This window comes from Typha angustifolia, chromosome 15, assembly GCF_048772165.1.
Source record: "Typha angustifolia cultivar Huaian chromosome 15, ASM4877216v1, whole genome shotgun sequence".
NCBI classification, from domain to species: Eukaryota; Viridiplantae; Streptophyta; class Magnoliopsida; order Poales; family Typhaceae; genus Typha; species Typha angustifolia.
Window position 1 is genome coordinate 5,500,868 of NC_133253.1, and position 15,475 is coordinate 5,516,342.

Genomic DNA, 15,475 nt, shown 5'->3' on the forward strand with positions numbered 1-15,475 from the left:
TGCAATTAGGTTTATGAACTTTTGACAGGTCTTTTCTCTGGATTTTATATTTCTTTTTTTGTTTCCTGATCTTTTAGTAGAATCAACTCATTGGTAAATTATGCTCACCTTCGACAATGATATATATATATATATATACCTTATGGTACCTTATGGTCGTCAGGACTTCTATTCTACTCCTAATGTTCTTGGTAAGAGAATTTTTTGTACGTGCCTTTTGCATGACAGAATATCTCGTGCACAAATAATGATAAAAACTACTAGGATCACTAGTAATAGTTCGGTAATCTTTATCAAAAAAAAAAAAAAAGTTGGTTAAAAATATGATGCTAAAACTAGTTTTTTTTATTCTAGGTAATGCATAAATTCATTATTGCAGTCCAATCTCATAGCTAATGCAATCATGTAGAGATTTGGAATGGCTGTAAGAGAGATGAGAATTCATATTAATGGCCTTGTATCTTGTATGTATGGGGTAACTTAGATGTAGAAATGGTGGTATTGGTTCTAGACTGAAGAAAAGTATACATCATTCTCAAAACAAAGAGAGTCAAATATTCTGGTTATCTACCTACAACTTAAAAAGTTCCTCTGATCTAACCCCAAAAGACTGATGCTCCCAAGAAAGTAAAGTAAACTACTAGTCTGGTACAAAACTTGTTTGGCTATAACAATACACATCAGAGGCAACTTGCCATCAAAGAAGAGGGAGAAAATTTCAATTCAACTCCTTAATTTGAAGGCAATATAATGAGAACTACTCAAGGAGCCATTTTTGCCATTGTCTCATTAGCTAGAGTTAAAAGTCAGAGTAGGAGACAGATAGCAGTTGCAATGGTCAATGTGGCTAGTAGTACCAAGGGCACTCTCCTCCTCACAAGGTTAGCTTCTCCACTGGCCAAGCTTGCAAGCCAAGAATCATCTTCCAGCATGGCCCCTGTTGCTTTTGGTGAAGGATCCTTTGAGGATTTCTGGCTGCCAAATTTTAAAATAGAAACAAGTACAGTGATTAATGATGATTAAACTAGGTGTAATAACATTAGAAATACTGAAGAAAACTTAGATTCCAGCTTTTCCAACTATACTTGGCCACCTTTTAACTCAACCACCACTATCCACTGGCTGCTAAAACTTTGCACCACCATACATGGTGGGGAAAGAACAAAGCAGAAAAAAAGGAGGAAGAAAGGATGAGGGAATAAAGCCTCTTTTCCTCTCTTTACTTATCCTGCCTTTGTCCTCTTTCCAACTCTTTCCATCTTCAATAAAAGCCATAGATTCCATGATGGGAGTTTTTGTTTTTTTGTTTAAAAAATAAATAAATAAAAGTCACACAATCTTGCCTATTATGTACAACAAGTAAGAGGAAACCGAGGACTCTTGACTAAATTCATATCTAACTTATAACTCACCAAACTCATACTAGAGTAAATCAAGTGAATCCAAGCAGAGATAAATTGATATTGTATCAATTAAATCATGAACTATCACTGAAGAGAGTTGAGCTCTTTATCCCTTAACTAAAGATTAGGTGTCTTAACTCTCAAGGATTAAATATTGGAGCACCTATCAAGAGGGAGAGATAAATTATACCACTAACTCTTGAAGTCTTGAAGTCGGGACTAGGCTACGAAGCTTCTCCTTGCATTGGCCTCCTCTTATATAATCTTTAAAGTTGTTTTGAAAAAGAAGCGTTTATATATATATATACCTTGAAGAGAGCGCCGGGCAGAAGGTGATGACGTAATCGGCGCCGGAGCACGTAAACGTCGACGTGGCGTCATCGTAGGCGTAGCTATACGACCGCGGGCACGCCGACTTGAACATCTGCGAGTAGACCGATGGTCCGCACGTCGCCGGGCTACTATGATCACCGCTACAGCAGAACTCCGGCCGGCCGAACGCCTCGCACGCGCTCCGGCACGCCTCCCCGTCTCCCACCCTGAGCTCCGCTGGGCACCTCCGGTTCAGATCCACCACGCACCCCGTCGCGTCGCACCCGCCGGCGGCCGCCTCCACAACCACCGGCAGATTGTATCCGTCCACCAAGCTCACGTCGTAGAAGTCCTTCCCGCCGCCGCCGTCGAGAGTGAACTCGATCAGCGTCGCTGGCGGGGCAGCGCCCGCACCGTTGCACTCCAGCTCGCCGGAGCCGCAGTCACCGGTAGAGCACGAGCCGTGGCCGGCGGAGTCGAAGTTGCAACCAGTGCGGGCCCAGAAGCGGCCGGACCAGCCGGAAGAGGCGAGGAGCGTACGCGACTCGCCGGCTGGGAGCTCGAAGCCGGTGGTCTGCAACGGCGAGCTGCCGGAATTGGATAGTATTCCTGGCCACACTGTGCCACTGCACTTGTTTGAGAATGTGAACTTGGTGCACTTTACTACTACAAACCCTGTACGTATATTCAAATAAGCTTGATCGTGATCATAATCATGAAGTGGTTACAAAATGGAAGTATAAGGAGAGAAAGTTATATTAATTACCTCTGAAGAAGAGTAGCAGGAGCAGAAGAGTGAGTTTGAGAATAATGGAGAAATGATCCATTAACGCAGGAGCTTGTTGATGCCTAATGCTTCGATTTCTTAATTGTTTGAATAGAAGTTAAAATGAGAAGAGGAATAAGCGAAGCTAGCAACTAAAGAACAGAGAAGATGGTAGCCACCATCACTTAGTTAATTACCTGGTAGCTTCCAACTCTTGGATGGAGAGAGAGAGAGATATATATATATATATATATATATATATATATAGACATCGATATCAGTGGCATCATGCATGCACCTCACCTCACCCTTTGCCCTCTTTGTTGTTTCATACGTGAAATGACAAGAATGCCCACCCAAAGTTTTATCTCCCTTGGGAGATGAGATTGGATTTATCACTTAAATTTCTTCGTGAAAGAATTTAATATGGATTGTGTCTGTTGTGACTAATCATTTAATCATTTTATGACATTTTTCTTAATTAGAACGGGTACAAGCAAATGATCGCGCGAGAGAATTTAACCAACTTTGGATGGAAGTAAGGAGAGGAGTAGACTTTTGTTCTTAACCTATTCATTGATCTACTTATATACTTACTAGAATCGTTGTCTTCACATTTGCTGGTCAAACATAACTAAGAATTTTGTCCTCCAAAAGATCATGTCCTAATGCTCAGAAAGGAAAACGATGGGTGAAAAAGATTTGGAATCTTTACAGCTATATATGATCTAGTTGCAGCTCCTGGCTCAGTTACATCCGTAAGTGCCCAGCCCACTTGGCAAAGAAGTCACGTTGCTGTTCTACAAGTAGCCCACGTACCTCCATCATAATAAAACTTTATACTAGAATTCAATATGCCAATCTACATCTTACCTCATAATATCAAAGATCAAAATTTTCTATTAAATTAGCTTCAGTTTTTTTCCCCCCTCATTTATTTATCAGCACCTTAAGAAAATGAAACAGTTGGAGATCAAGATCTCAAAACAAACAATCTCGTAATTCGATCGATCCTTCGCACGTAAGCAATTGATCGAGAAAAAGAGAAAGAAAGCAAGCAAGAGATCTAGGCAACATACGGGGCTGTCGTGTAAAGAGCCAATGGTGTATGAGGATGGATAAGATGAGGTCTGATCGTCTCTCCTTTACAAAAAGCTTGCTGTCATTCTCCACTGTACTTCTACTACTGAATTGGAAAAGCCCATGCAGACTGCACCATTGCCAAAGTTTCAGTACTTATCTATGCAGTAGTACGTCCTTTTAAAATCTATGGAGAGAAGGATACGAACATTATCCCCTTCGCTTACGGAAGAGGGACAAAGAGATGTCCACTGTGCGTTTAAACTTTAAACAGTAGCTTAATTGACCTCGGAATAGTGTGGTTGTGGTTGGATAAGAACTAAGACCACCAAGGTGATACGACCTCACTGCAAATATGGCAAAGGAGATAATTGCTTTGACTTTCACTTTCCTCTCTTTAACCATCCAACAGTTCCTTTGGTCATCTGTTATCGCAGTTAGCGGCCAGTTAATAATTAGTTAACCACCCTTTTGGGTTGGACTTGGAGTATACAAGATAGTCTATTAGCATTCACGCTTTAAGCCGCCATCCAGCCAAGTATAATTTATTTTTTTCAATTCTAAAATATAATTATTTATTTTAAAATATTAATTAAATATCATAATTATACTGATACTAATTATTAAGATTATATCTTATAGCATGCACTAACCTAATTATCAATTTATCTTGATATAAATTTCATTAATCTACTTTATATCAAATAAAAAAGTATTTATTATAATTCCGTATTCCTTCACTTTAGATTACACCGAAGATAATTATTATACATCTATTCTAAAATATAAGCAAACATAAAAATAATTATTCATAGAATAGTAGTCTCATTTTTTAGAATAACAAGTAAGAATACATATTCTGAAATTAATATAGCCTTGTTCACTCATAAAGCCTATTATAGCATAAGTTTTAAATTTTTAATACCAATATAAACTACTCTAATATTCATTTCAATATCAATATAAAGAGTAAATATATATATTATTTTTTATTATAAACGTGGACTTGAAATGCATAGAACAAATGCTTGGATAGAAGAATTCTAAGACTAGTTTGCTTGCACACTGAGTCGGTTTCCCCACAGGAGCTTTAGAGAGAATTAATTATATAAAAGTGATATGTGATAGAATATTATCCTATCAAAAACTACAATAATAATTTATTATTATTATTAAATTAAAATAAATAGAGTTGTTTATGAATAAAAGTGGTTATTTAGTTAGTATACTAATAATATAAAGACTTGTTTTAGAAAAAATTAATTCTTGCGGATGAACAAAGGCAAAGTGGCTGAACGAGGCAGTGTATATCTAGCTAACAAGAATAGGGAGGTAAGATAGTGAACGACGAAGAGTTGAGGTTGGTGCTTACGAAATTAGTGTATGCAAATGCTTTTGTCCAGCACGCAACAAGATGAGAGCAAGATAACACAATTATTCAGTAATACATACGATTTAATTCGATAAAATTTAAGTGACTCTGTATTGGATAAGAATTAGCTCATTATCGAACTCATATATAGCCTTCGAAATCATAAACAATCAAAAATTAATTAATTAATTAATTAATTTACCAACCCAGCCCAGCTGCTTTCAGGAGAATATATATAATAAAATTACTACGAACAATGATTTTCGATTAACGGTGGCCAAACTTGCATATCGTGGAAGACGTTGGCAAGCCGTTCAACTAATGTCCAAAATGTTCAATAACATTAGGAGAATGAGGCACCACACAGCATTCAGCTTTCCTCCGAATCAAACTGATCTGAATGACATCAAGCACTAAACGGTATATATAGCCAATACAAAACCCAAGAAATGCAACTTGAAAATACAATGATTGGATCATTGAAGCAACCATTTTTCCAAGCTCACATACCATGACCATTTGCAAACCAATATTGTGCTGTTTTACTACAAGTTTATAACAAAAGCAGAATCCCACGACCTCCCAAAGCGATCAAGAATAAAAGGAAGTTTCCCAGAGTGAAGGAGAAAAAAAATAAAGAAAAGAAAAGCTATTCAACCAACATCTGGATGTAAAGACAACCTGTTTCATGTTTTCTGATAGAAAGATTGGATATACTAACTAGCCTAGTCAAAGCTTCAAATCTACTCAAGGCAAACTTTCTTGTAACTCGGGATTAAACTAGACATGTAAAAAGGGAGGAAATATAAGCTCCAATGTTCAACTGTTTATAGAGAAGAATAACTAGAAACAATATTCAACTGTTTATAGAGAATAGTTGGAAATCAAAGCTCCAAATTTTTCAACGTAAGCACTCCACTTTTGTTGCATGTTACAATATAGCACAGAAAGAGCATAACCATTTCCTCACATCTATAAAACCTTGTACAATTCTCTGCAGTCTACACCTACTACCTACTAAGACAAATATATACAGAGTTACAAAATCTTGTGTAGATCATATAATATAACAAAATATACAAGTCACCGCAGATTTTCTGCAACTTCCTGATTGTTACAAAGGCAAAATAAAGCCTACATGTACACTTCAAGTTTCTCACAAAGCACTGTCTAAGAAAATTAGTATGTTAAATGACACTAATGGACAACGTTATCTGCAGAAGATGCTAGCATCCTTGCTAATTGCTGATCGTAATATTAGTATAGGCTGACCATATGCCATGCTTGCCACTTCATGTTCTTGATCAGGATAAAAAGAAACAAAGGACTATTAGGCCTATACTCTATGTGATACCCATATACATAATTTTTTGTCGGGCATTTATAAAAATATCTCCCAATTGTTAACTCCATAGTTGTTCACTTGAGTAACCAATTTATGTTCGAATCACGCACACTAAAAATATAGTGCTCAAATCAAGTCATTCTAAATATTATACATTCCTAAAGCAAGTAATAAGTTAATCCTCCTGGCAAGGGGCATAAAAGGCATATACATTAGTCCTAGAAATTGAAAATGTCACCACTAGTGTACATATTCTTCATATATGATGCCAAATTCAATACCTTTATAAGAATTAAAAGAACTTACATTATTAGTATCACAAATATATAGAGCTCAATTCACATGCTATGTACTTATTAGCTGAACAATCTGACATTCTTTACTACGCAACAAGAAAATCATAACTGTCCACGTATAAGAATCACAACAAGACTTCCTTTCTAAGCCTGCCCGCTTGCCAGCAAGAGAACCCAAGAAATAAGAAATAATCCCTTTGGGGGGAGGAAGAAAGTGCATACTACAGGACCTTGGTGTTAAAAATATTCCAACCAACAGCCTGTACATTCCCACTCAATCTATTAGGAATTACCAAGGTTATTACTTTACAGTAACAAATGGTTCAGAAAGTACATTCAGCCAGTAAAGAATTTAAATCAGAAAATAAGGCCTCGGTTTATCAAAAAAATAACCAACGTAGGCCAAGAAAGAGTGAAACTTGTAGACATGAACTAGCCATTACATCTCCTCTCATGATGCTCAAACAACAATGGCATGCCAACAGTACTCAGGTAAAAATAAAGGTACATGACATAGCAGCTTAATGTTTAAATAGGATCCCGAAATTTATTCAAATAATTTAAATTAGGGACGCAACATTAAAGAACATAAAATAAAAACGGATACGACCGCTCCCACAAATTACCTACAAAATCAGAAAATCGGCACCAAAAACACAACAGAATCAAATGCCAGTTGGTTAAGGTACCGAGAGAGAACCAGAAGAGAGCACCATCAAATAACATGTGAGAAAACAGGAGGACAAAATGCACTTGTATACTGAAAAGCTGTGAGCTGAGGGATATTTCTGCATACATCATTTGATGTATGTTCACATCGGCCCCAACACAAGCCCCTTAACAACCCACAATACATTAAAAGCAGAACACCCAACCACAAAACAAAGAGAAAAATATATCCATAGGCAACCTAGAAAAGAGAAACAAGAGCAGAAACATAAGCATCCACGATCAACCTACAACACCAAACTATCAGATCAAAAAAGATGAGAACTTCACGCTTTACTTACGGCAATCCCTTGCCATATGGCCCATCTCACCACAGTTGTAACAGGAGCGATCTCCACCACCCCCGCCACCATACCTCCCACCACCCCCACCACCGTACCTTCCTCCACCTCCTCCACCTCCACCACCACCACCCTGGTAACAATCCCTAGCCAAGTGCCCAGCCTCGCCGCAGTTATAGCAAGCCCCACCGCCTCCGCTACCTATATAACCACCACCACCACCTCTTCCCCCGCCCCTACCTCCGTCATTAAACCCAAATCCCCCTCCATAACCACCGCCTCTTCCGCCTCCACCGCGGCCGCCGAAGCCGTACCCATCTCTCCGGCCACCGCCGCCGCTCCCGCCGCCACCGCCTTGAACGCTAGATCCGTCGGGCCCGGTGACATCGACGGCCTTGATCCGGCCGTCGTCGCCCTCGGCAATGGAGAACTCAACGGCCTCGCCCTCGGCGAGGCTCCGGTAGCCATCGGCCTTGATGGAGGACTGGTGCACGAAGAGGTCCTCGCCGCCATCGTCAGGGGTGATGAAGCCGAAACCCTTGGTTCCGTTGAACCATTTCACGGTACCCTTTGATCGCTCTTGCGCCATTGGAGGAGAGAGGAAGAAACCCTATCGAGGAGAGGAAACCCTAAATTTCACCCTTCACCCTCTTCGCGGGTATTTATTTGGGGCAGCCTTCTACTTGTTATATTAATAACGGAGCGGGACCTACGAGGAGATAAAGGAGAAGAGGTATTAAACGGTTAGGATTCAAAGGAATGTGTGAACGGCCAAGATTTCTGCAACTAATAACTTCACTTGGTCTGGAAGTGGGTCCAAAGAACTTGATTTGTGAAAGAACTAGCAAGCAAGCAATGTTAGCATTTTTAAAATATATATTTATTTACTTATTTATCTTAGGATAAATAGTTACATCAGAAAGGTGGTAACTATTGTATCTCCCAATTCTTCTCGGCTTAAATGTTTGACCTATCAAAGAAATAAGATGTACATAAATTATCCAAACTAATTCCGTTTCTAAACGCAACCTTAGAAAATTATAAGGAGCAGCATGCATGTTGTATATGATTTATATGAGATATAGTATTAAATAAAAATAAGAAGCTAATCTCTGATGGATTATCCTAAATGCAGAGATATTAATAATTAACAAGGGTTACAAATTCATGGATTGGTAAAGTGCAGCCCATATTGTGATATAAGTAACATACACACAAACATATATGCACGTCTTTCGAGTGAGACCGTGATAAGTTATCCAGTCCACCAGATAATAAAACAGAATAGCGTATCCATCCCACTTATCCAAATAGTACCGCAAATCAAACCAGCCCGATAGCAATCTGTTTGTATTCCCTATTACCAGCACTGATCCGTCTCCCATGTCCGCCGAGCAGATCCTGTGAAGATCGGATGGTGCGATCCGCTGGCGGAAAACACCCTCCACCCACGCGGCCGTCCGATCACCACCCCGCGGTCGTAGTCCGCTCGCTTATCTGGGTCGGATAGCGTGGTGTACGCGGCGTGGATCCGGATGAACTCGTCCGCCGACTCCCCCTTCTTCTCGGCGACGACCGCGTCCGGGTGGCACTCGCGCGCGAGCCGCCGGTACGCGGCCTTGATCTCGCGACACGTGGCGCCAGATCGGACGCCGAGCACGTCATAGAGCGTGGAGGGGGAGGCCGTAGTCATCGCTACGGCCGTGGCTCGCGGCACGAGGCGACGGGGCTGGTCACGAACTCCGAGGAGGTGATTGGGAGAAGCGAGGGATAACGCGGAGGGCATGGGTGGCCGAGCGCGGATAGATCTGCTATAATGGGAAGCGTCGGAAGAGGAGCTGCTGAGAGGTGGATAAAAATTAGAAAGGTGTATCTATGAGATACTACTAGTTCCGTGAATAAAGGGAGGAGGTGACGCACGGGAGTTAGCAAAGAGCTGGTTATTGCGATGGAGTGGGAGGAAAGGGGACGTCACTGATACCTAGTGAGTGGGGAAGCAGCAGATGAATGTCTGAGGATCCCCTACCTGCTGGTTTGTAGGAACTTGTAATTTATCTGAATAAACATGACAAGACATGAGACATGACATCCCAGCAAACACACGACTAATTTGACAACATAATAAATCCGGATAAGGTGTTAGCACCTGTATTTCTTGACTAATTTCTGACAAGTTTCTCTTTAATCTCATCTCCCTGGCTCTGTGAAGGCAACATGTTCCTGTGAACTTTTTTATATACAAAGCAGTGGAGGGTCACATAATGTTGAGAGGGTAAGTAAAATGGGCCATTTCAAGATTTGAGCATCTGTACAACAACAAAAGAAAAGGAAGAAGAAATTGACCTCCTCCAACTGTATCTCAAAATTTTCATCTACGATTAAATGCCATCAGCATACAATCATTTTTCTGGTTCAGCTACCAGGAACCTTATTAAGGAACTCCCTCTTTAAAGCTTCCTCTAGATGAGAGAATAATGATGAGAACACTCCTGTGAAGAAAGAAGGTATGTAAGGGATACAGTTTTGCCTAACAATGTATGGAAAATAGTAGATTCAACAATCTGCAATGCAATGAGGATATTTATATACAAATAGGATATTTCTTGTGCAAATGTCTCTTAAATAAGGTTTTCTTGTGCCGTTGGGTATGCTCTGGGCAGATCTCATATAAAACTTGGGGAAGATTATTGTCATCATATAGAATTTATACATCAGGATGGTTGGAGACAACTTTGTAGATGTTTTGAAGTCCCAATGGCAATGTTTGTTGATAGGGTCCTTCATTTTAAGCATATAGTAAGATTAACTTTGGATATGGCATGTATTCTTCGAGAGAAAGGCAATTGATCTGAATGCAAGTATCAGAAGTACATAATTCTGCATGAAAAATAAAAATCACCCAACACTTTAACAGTACTAACTTTTGAAAGAACCAGTTACTCTTAAAAGAATTTTAGTTTTAAATATAGTAGGCAAAAGCAATTCTCTTTAAATTTGTAGCAAACTAGGAGAAATTGAATTTAAGGTGAATCTCACAAAGCCTTAGAGGAAATGACAAGGCCATATTCATCAAGTCACAAGGACTTGAGAATTATCAAATTATTAAGGTTACACATGATGTTACATGTAATCAAGTCCTACTAGCAAACTGTTCAAGGATTAGCTAATAATCTCCTTTACAAGAAAACATAATTAGAAATCTAGCACCTCAAACAATGGACACTCAGAGCATAACTCACAGCTAGGAGGCCTTAAAGACACAACTCAGAGCAACATCATACATCTGGATAATGGTGCAGGATGAATGGCAAGAATATCAAAATGCAGAAAATTAATTATTCAATAACAAGGTTCACTCTTTTTTATGCAGTAAATGTTTTGACCGTGAATATGAATTTGATAAGAGGAGTAAGGTGGATAAGTACCTGAAAGTGAGCTTTCTTTATGCAACATTGCTCCTTTCACTAGCAGTGTGCCTGGAATTTGCTCAAAGACCTACATAACCAAATTATCACACCATGAATGCAAAGTAACAAACTAGATCACACTCTAATAGCCCGATAGTAACAAGAGTATAGCTGAACATACTGAAACATGGAAAGACAGTTCATTGTCTAGGTACTCCAATTTGTCAGACTCGTTTGCTGTCAGTCGATCAGCACCTCCAGCAATATTTTTGAAGTCATTATTACATATTGCAGCAGTCTGCTTGTCTGATAGAGTTATCTATAAGAAAATACCATAGAACTAAATATTAGAGAACAAAAATATGGTGTTATTCCCAAAAATGACAACAAGAGTACCAAAAATTTAAGGATCTTACATTAACACAGAATAATGACAGATCAGGTTTACAGGATGCACCATTAGCCAGGAAAAAGGACTCCACGGACTTCAGTATTTGAAATGCACCAAATTGACGGCGAAGGCCCTAAAAAAACAGAATAATTAAAGGTATTAAAAGAGAAACTGAACATACATATGAAAGAAATAAACTTCTGATATGAAAACTTGAAAAAATGCAAAGAATGCTCTTAGATGGACTAGATTTGAGACTCTTGATATGTCACAAAGTGAAACTCTGGCAAAATATAGAATACAAAGAAATAGAATAGTACCAATAGGTGAGGATCAAATTTGACTAGCTAGAGAAATACCAAAAAAAGAAGAAAAATAAGCATCAATTCTATTTGGTGGAGAAAAGGTGCGACAAAATATGTTGTCTGCAGAAAACGAATAGTTAAGATTTTAGACCAGAGTCATAACCAAAATTTGTATCTTCAGTGGACATACAAATAACAAGCATGGAAAAGGAGTGCAAAGCACTAAAAGATTACACTCAACTTCCCAATTCTTCACATGAGAACCATTACATAGCAGAAAATTCACATGGAAGAAGACAAAACCACTCAGTCCATCAGTTCACCTATATTCCTAACAATTCTTAAATACTAAATACTCTCTGTTGAAGGAATAAGTACGATTCCGGATGGAAAAACTAGCTAGTCGCGAGCTACAAACTGCATATCAATAAAGCAATCATTCAGAACAGAATTAAGGAACTAAAGGATCAGATAAGCTAAAGAAAGAAAGACCGAATGATGTCAAACCTCAAGCATGAACGAATGATTGTTTTTTGTTTGTACACTTGATGCAATAAACTTTTTGCTTGGAGAGACAAAAGACCACGCAAGGCCCCATCGAGCTGTCTGACCTTGAACAAACTCAGTAGTCTTCACGACTGAGGCCCCAACATCACGCACTTTTGACATCAAGAATTTTAAGTTCACTTTCCTTCCAACCATTGATGTGAACCACCTAAATAAGAAAGAAAATTTCTCAGAAATTAAATTTCGAGGTCAACATCAAAATACAACAACAGGAAAAAACTTGGACTTGCCGGAAAGAATGTTTTAAGGAAACACTATCTTCAATGATGCGAGTAATAAAAGCACATTCACCACCCGGGCAAACCATTTCCATTGCTGTCCCACCGCAAGAAGTTTTCGGGTTAAGACCAGCTGCCTCAATGCTCTCAAAAAAAGGAGGGTTGCACATACAGAAGTCAAAACTCTCGCCATCCTTGACAATGCCAACAAGAACAGGAGGTTTGACCACCACATCCTGCCTAGCAACCTCCCCTATTGGTTTGTCTTCAGCCGAACATGAAGCATCGTTTGCATTTCTGATTTCAATCAGCTCAACCAGATGTGGATTGCTCTCCACATTCTTCTTAGCCCATTCCAAAGCCACATCAGTTACATCTACAACGAAAACAGAGCAAATATCCTTTTGTTTTCAACAACCCTATTCTCTATGAAGGTATGAATGAATCCTCCATGCACTAAAAATCTAGAGCTCACCTGAACCAACGAAACTCCACCCAAACAAAGATGCTCCGAGGAGCGGGTAAATGCAATTGGCCCCAGTGCCGATATCAAAGCCCCTCACTCTCCCATCAGAGGCACGAGTCGGAGGGGTGAGCTCGCAAGCAAGAAGGTCCTCAATCCAGTGGATGTAGTTCGATCTATTTGGCACAGTAGGGCAGAGCTGCCCATCTGGTATCCACCTGCAATTGTATTGCTATCATATCTGTGAACAAGAGGCCTGTATAAAACGATGACAAAGCGTGTAAAAAAATTATAAGTGATATCATTTTCCTTTTTCTTTTCAAGTTTATAAAACAAAAAACGTCTCCTTTTTTCTACTATTTATGAGTTACTACCTATCGTGGAACCAAAGGGAGCCTCAGAGAATCCAACACAGAGAAGGACTAACCAGTGAACACCGTGATCGTGGAGGAGAAGGACGCGGGTGAGCTCGCGGGTGGCGTTGAAATCGGTCCAGTCGATAGTGGGGCGGCCGGAGCGGGAGGGAAAGACGAAATCGGCGAAGGAGGGGTAGAGGGACGCGAGGAGGCCGAAGTCCGGCGCCGACTCCGAGTAACGATTGCGAGGGTGGATCGTCGGACGGTCCTTCCGCCGCCGCTTCCTGCTCTGCATCACTTGTAGGAGAAGAAGAAACCCTAGCTTCGGCCGTCACCTCCGTTTGCAGTTGCAGTACAAACTGTACAAGGGTGAGAAAGGATCAAAGGAGGCACAGAGATTTGACTCTTTAAAAAAAATCATTAAAATTTAGTAATTAATAAGATTTGGGGTTGGTTTTTTAGAATTAGCATATATATAATTTATATATGTAGTATATATTAGAATCTATTATTATAAATTAAAAATTATATACAATTAAATTATAAAAGCTCACAAAGATTTGACTCAAAACTCAATCTAGGAGTGTAAACGAGCCGGCTGCGATCCAGGCTCGACTCAAAATTAATTTCGAGCATTAGAATTGGATTCAGGCTCAGCTTAACTCAACTCTAACCGAGCCAGACTGAGCTCGAGCCGAGCTTAAGCCTGAAATGAGCCTATCATCAAGCTTCATTTAAGCTGAGCCGGATCGAGCCAAACCAAGCCAAATCGAGCCCAAGCCGAGCTAAAGAAGAAGAAAAAAGATGAGGATGAGGCAGACTGGCAGGCACCACGGCGGCACGCGACAACTTGCCGCTCTCGAAGGAGGAGGCGGTGGCACCACTACGGCTTGCTGTTGCTGAAGGAGGAGGAGGCGGGGCACCGCAGCCACTTGTTGCTACCAAAGGAGGAGGAAGCAGCATCGCTGCGGCTTGCCGCTATCGAAGGAGGAGGGAGCGGTAGCCGCAACACCGTTGTTGCAAAAGAAGAAGAAGGACAAGGACGAGGAGGCAAGGCACCGCGGCCACTTGCCGCTGCCAAATGAGGAGGAGAACCACTGCTGTAGAAAGAGGAAGAGGAGGAGGAGAAGGGGGAGGAGGAGGAGGAGGGGCACCTTAACAAGCCTATTAAGCCAAGCTTGAGCGAGTCAGCTCCAGTTCAGTCTCAGCTCAATATTAATTTCGAGCCGATTTTAACAGCTCGGGCTCGACTCAACTCTGATCGAGTCAAGTCAGACTTGAGCTTCAGCTGATCCAAGTTTGAGCCGAGCCTGAGCTACTCATCGAGCTTGATAGCCCTACTCAATCTTGTTATAATAAAAGTTTTAATTTTTTTTTATACAAATAGCCATGTTTTAAACAGTTGCACGATAATATATAAATGAGCAAATTTCTCGTAGCATATAAAATAAAGAGCTCGCATGTTCACAAGTGAATTAATAATATGGATCACAAGCTCTTAAAACCTCTTGGTAAAGGAGAAAAAAAGAGTGATAAAAAATTATAATTAATTTTTTGTTTATAAAAAATAATTATACTATCATAAAAACAAATACAAAACTATCTCAAATATCTAAAAGTTCTCAACTTATAGCTAGAGTATCTCTATCCAACATATCTAAAACACTGGTATCAGATTTGAAAATAATGTTGGTTACTCGTGCCTTAAAAGCTATAACTTTATAGCCGTTCATGCATTCATGTAGTCACTGTGCTAAAGTTGTCGGAGGGTTTGGAAGGGCTCTAATGGTCTCGTTCACTCTAGAAATAAAATTAATATTATTTTTTAAAAAATATTTTTATTTTATAAATAATTATTCTTATATTATGAAATAATAGTATAATAATTATTTCTGATATAATATAAAGTGAAGGAAAAAATATACTTTTTTTTTAATAATAAATAAGGTTGATGGAATAGATAATCAAGGATAAATTAGTAATTTGATTGACGTATAATATAAAATATAATTTTAACTATTTATATTCTAAGATAAAGTTATTATAATTTTTAATTTTTAATTTTTAATAAGGAGTTATATTACATAATAAAAGAAAAACTAATCTTAAAGTAAACTGCGGCTAAAATCATAGCCGACATTTTTTTATTCCTGGGGAGTTTGCAAGGTAGAAGAGTCTTCTACC

General features: G+C 39.4%; 4 protein-coding genes across 6 annotated transcripts; all 4 read right to left on the reverse strand.

Moving 5' to 3' along the window:
• Positions 1-433: 433 nt before the first annotated feature.
• LOC140778311 (thaumatin-like protein 1) lies at positions 434-2,693 on the reverse strand. Its single transcript, XM_073122955.1, has 4 exons — positions 2,679-2,693; positions 2,482-2,579; positions 1,712-2,390; positions 434-975 (listed from the first exon to the last, which is right to left on the reverse strand). Exons 2-4 carry the CDS (start codon positions 2,540-2,542, stop codon positions 807-809), a joined length of 909 nt encoding a protein of 302 aa, XP_072979056.1. The 5' UTR covers positions 2,543-2,579; positions 2,679-2,693; the 3' UTR covers positions 434-806.
• A 4,577-nt stretch (positions 2,694-7,270) lies between these two features.
• Positions 7,271-8,255, reverse strand: LOC140777719 (glycine-rich protein 2). Its single transcript, XM_073122032.1, has one exon. The coding sequence runs from the start codon at positions 8,171-8,173 to the stop codon at positions 7,577-7,579; it is 597 nt and encodes a 198-aa protein (XP_072978133.1). The 5' UTR covers positions 8,174-8,255; the 3' UTR covers positions 7,271-7,576.
• A 689-nt stretch (positions 8,256-8,944) lies between these two features.
• LOC140779032 (chaperone protein dnaJ 11, chloroplastic-like) lies at positions 8,945-9,370 on the reverse strand. Its single transcript, XM_073123973.1, has one exon. It carries the CDS (start codon positions 9,368-9,370, stop codon positions 8,945-8,947), a length of 426 nt encoding a protein of 141 aa, XP_072980074.1.
• Positions 9,136-13,705, reverse strand: LOC140777718 (uncharacterized). 3 transcript variants are annotated; one of them, XR_012107068.1, is made up of 11 exons: positions 13,363-13,705; positions 12,948-13,153; positions 12,485-12,848; positions 12,195-12,402; positions 11,408-11,515; positions 11,173-11,310; positions 11,010-11,079; positions 9,928-10,073; positions 9,731-9,804; positions 9,505-9,639; positions 9,136-9,422 (listed from the first exon to the last, which is right to left on the reverse strand). XR_012107068.1 is itself a non-coding variant. In XM_073122031.1 (8 exons), exons 1-8 carry the CDS (start codon positions 13,584-13,586, stop codon positions 9,997-9,999), a joined length of 1,395 nt encoding a protein of 464 aa, XP_072978132.1. In that variant the 5' UTR covers positions 13,587-13,705; the 3' UTR covers positions 9,833-9,996. The 3 variants fall into 3 exon arrangements, 1 of the variants encoding a protein (XP_072978132.1); XR_012107067.1 differs by having other exon boundaries at positions 9,731-9,811; XM_073122031.1 differs by lacking the exons at positions 9,136-9,422; positions 9,505-9,639; positions 9,731-9,804 and having other exon boundaries at positions 9,833-10,073.
• Positions 13,706-15,475: the final 1,770 nt, after the last annotated feature.

Coding starts and splice junctions, on each gene's coding strand:
- LOC140778311 (XM_073122955.1), bottom strand. CDS start 2,542: ATGGATCATTTCTCCATTATTCTCAAACTCACTCTTCTGCTCCTGCTA. Junction 2,391..2,481: donor CCTGCTACTCTTCTTCAGAG/GTAATTAATATA, acceptor ATATACGTACAG/GGTTTGTAGTAGTAAAGTGC. Junction 976..1,711: donor TGCCCGGCGCTCTCTTCAAG/GTATATATATAT, acceptor AAAATTTGGCAG/CCAGAAATCCTCAAAGGATC.
- LOC140777719 (XM_073122032.1), bottom strand. CDS start 8,173: ATGGCGCAAGAGCGATCAAAGGGTACCGTGAAATGGTTCAACGGAACC.
- LOC140779032 (XM_073123973.1), bottom strand. CDS start 9,370: ATGCCCTCCGCGTTATCCCTCGCTTCTCCCAATCACCTCCTCGGAGTT.
- LOC140777718 (XM_073122031.1), bottom strand. CDS start 13,586: ATGCAGAGCAGGAAGCGGCGGCGGAAGGACCGTCCGACGATCCACCCT. Junction 12,849..12,947: donor GTGGAGTTTCGTTGGTTCAG/GTGAGCTCTAGA, acceptor TTTTCGTTGTAG/ATGTAACTGATGTGGCTTTG. Junction 11,516..12,194: donor ATCATTCGTTCATGCTTGAG/GTTTGACATCAT, acceptor CTGTTTTTTTAG/GGCCTTCGCCGTCAATTTGG.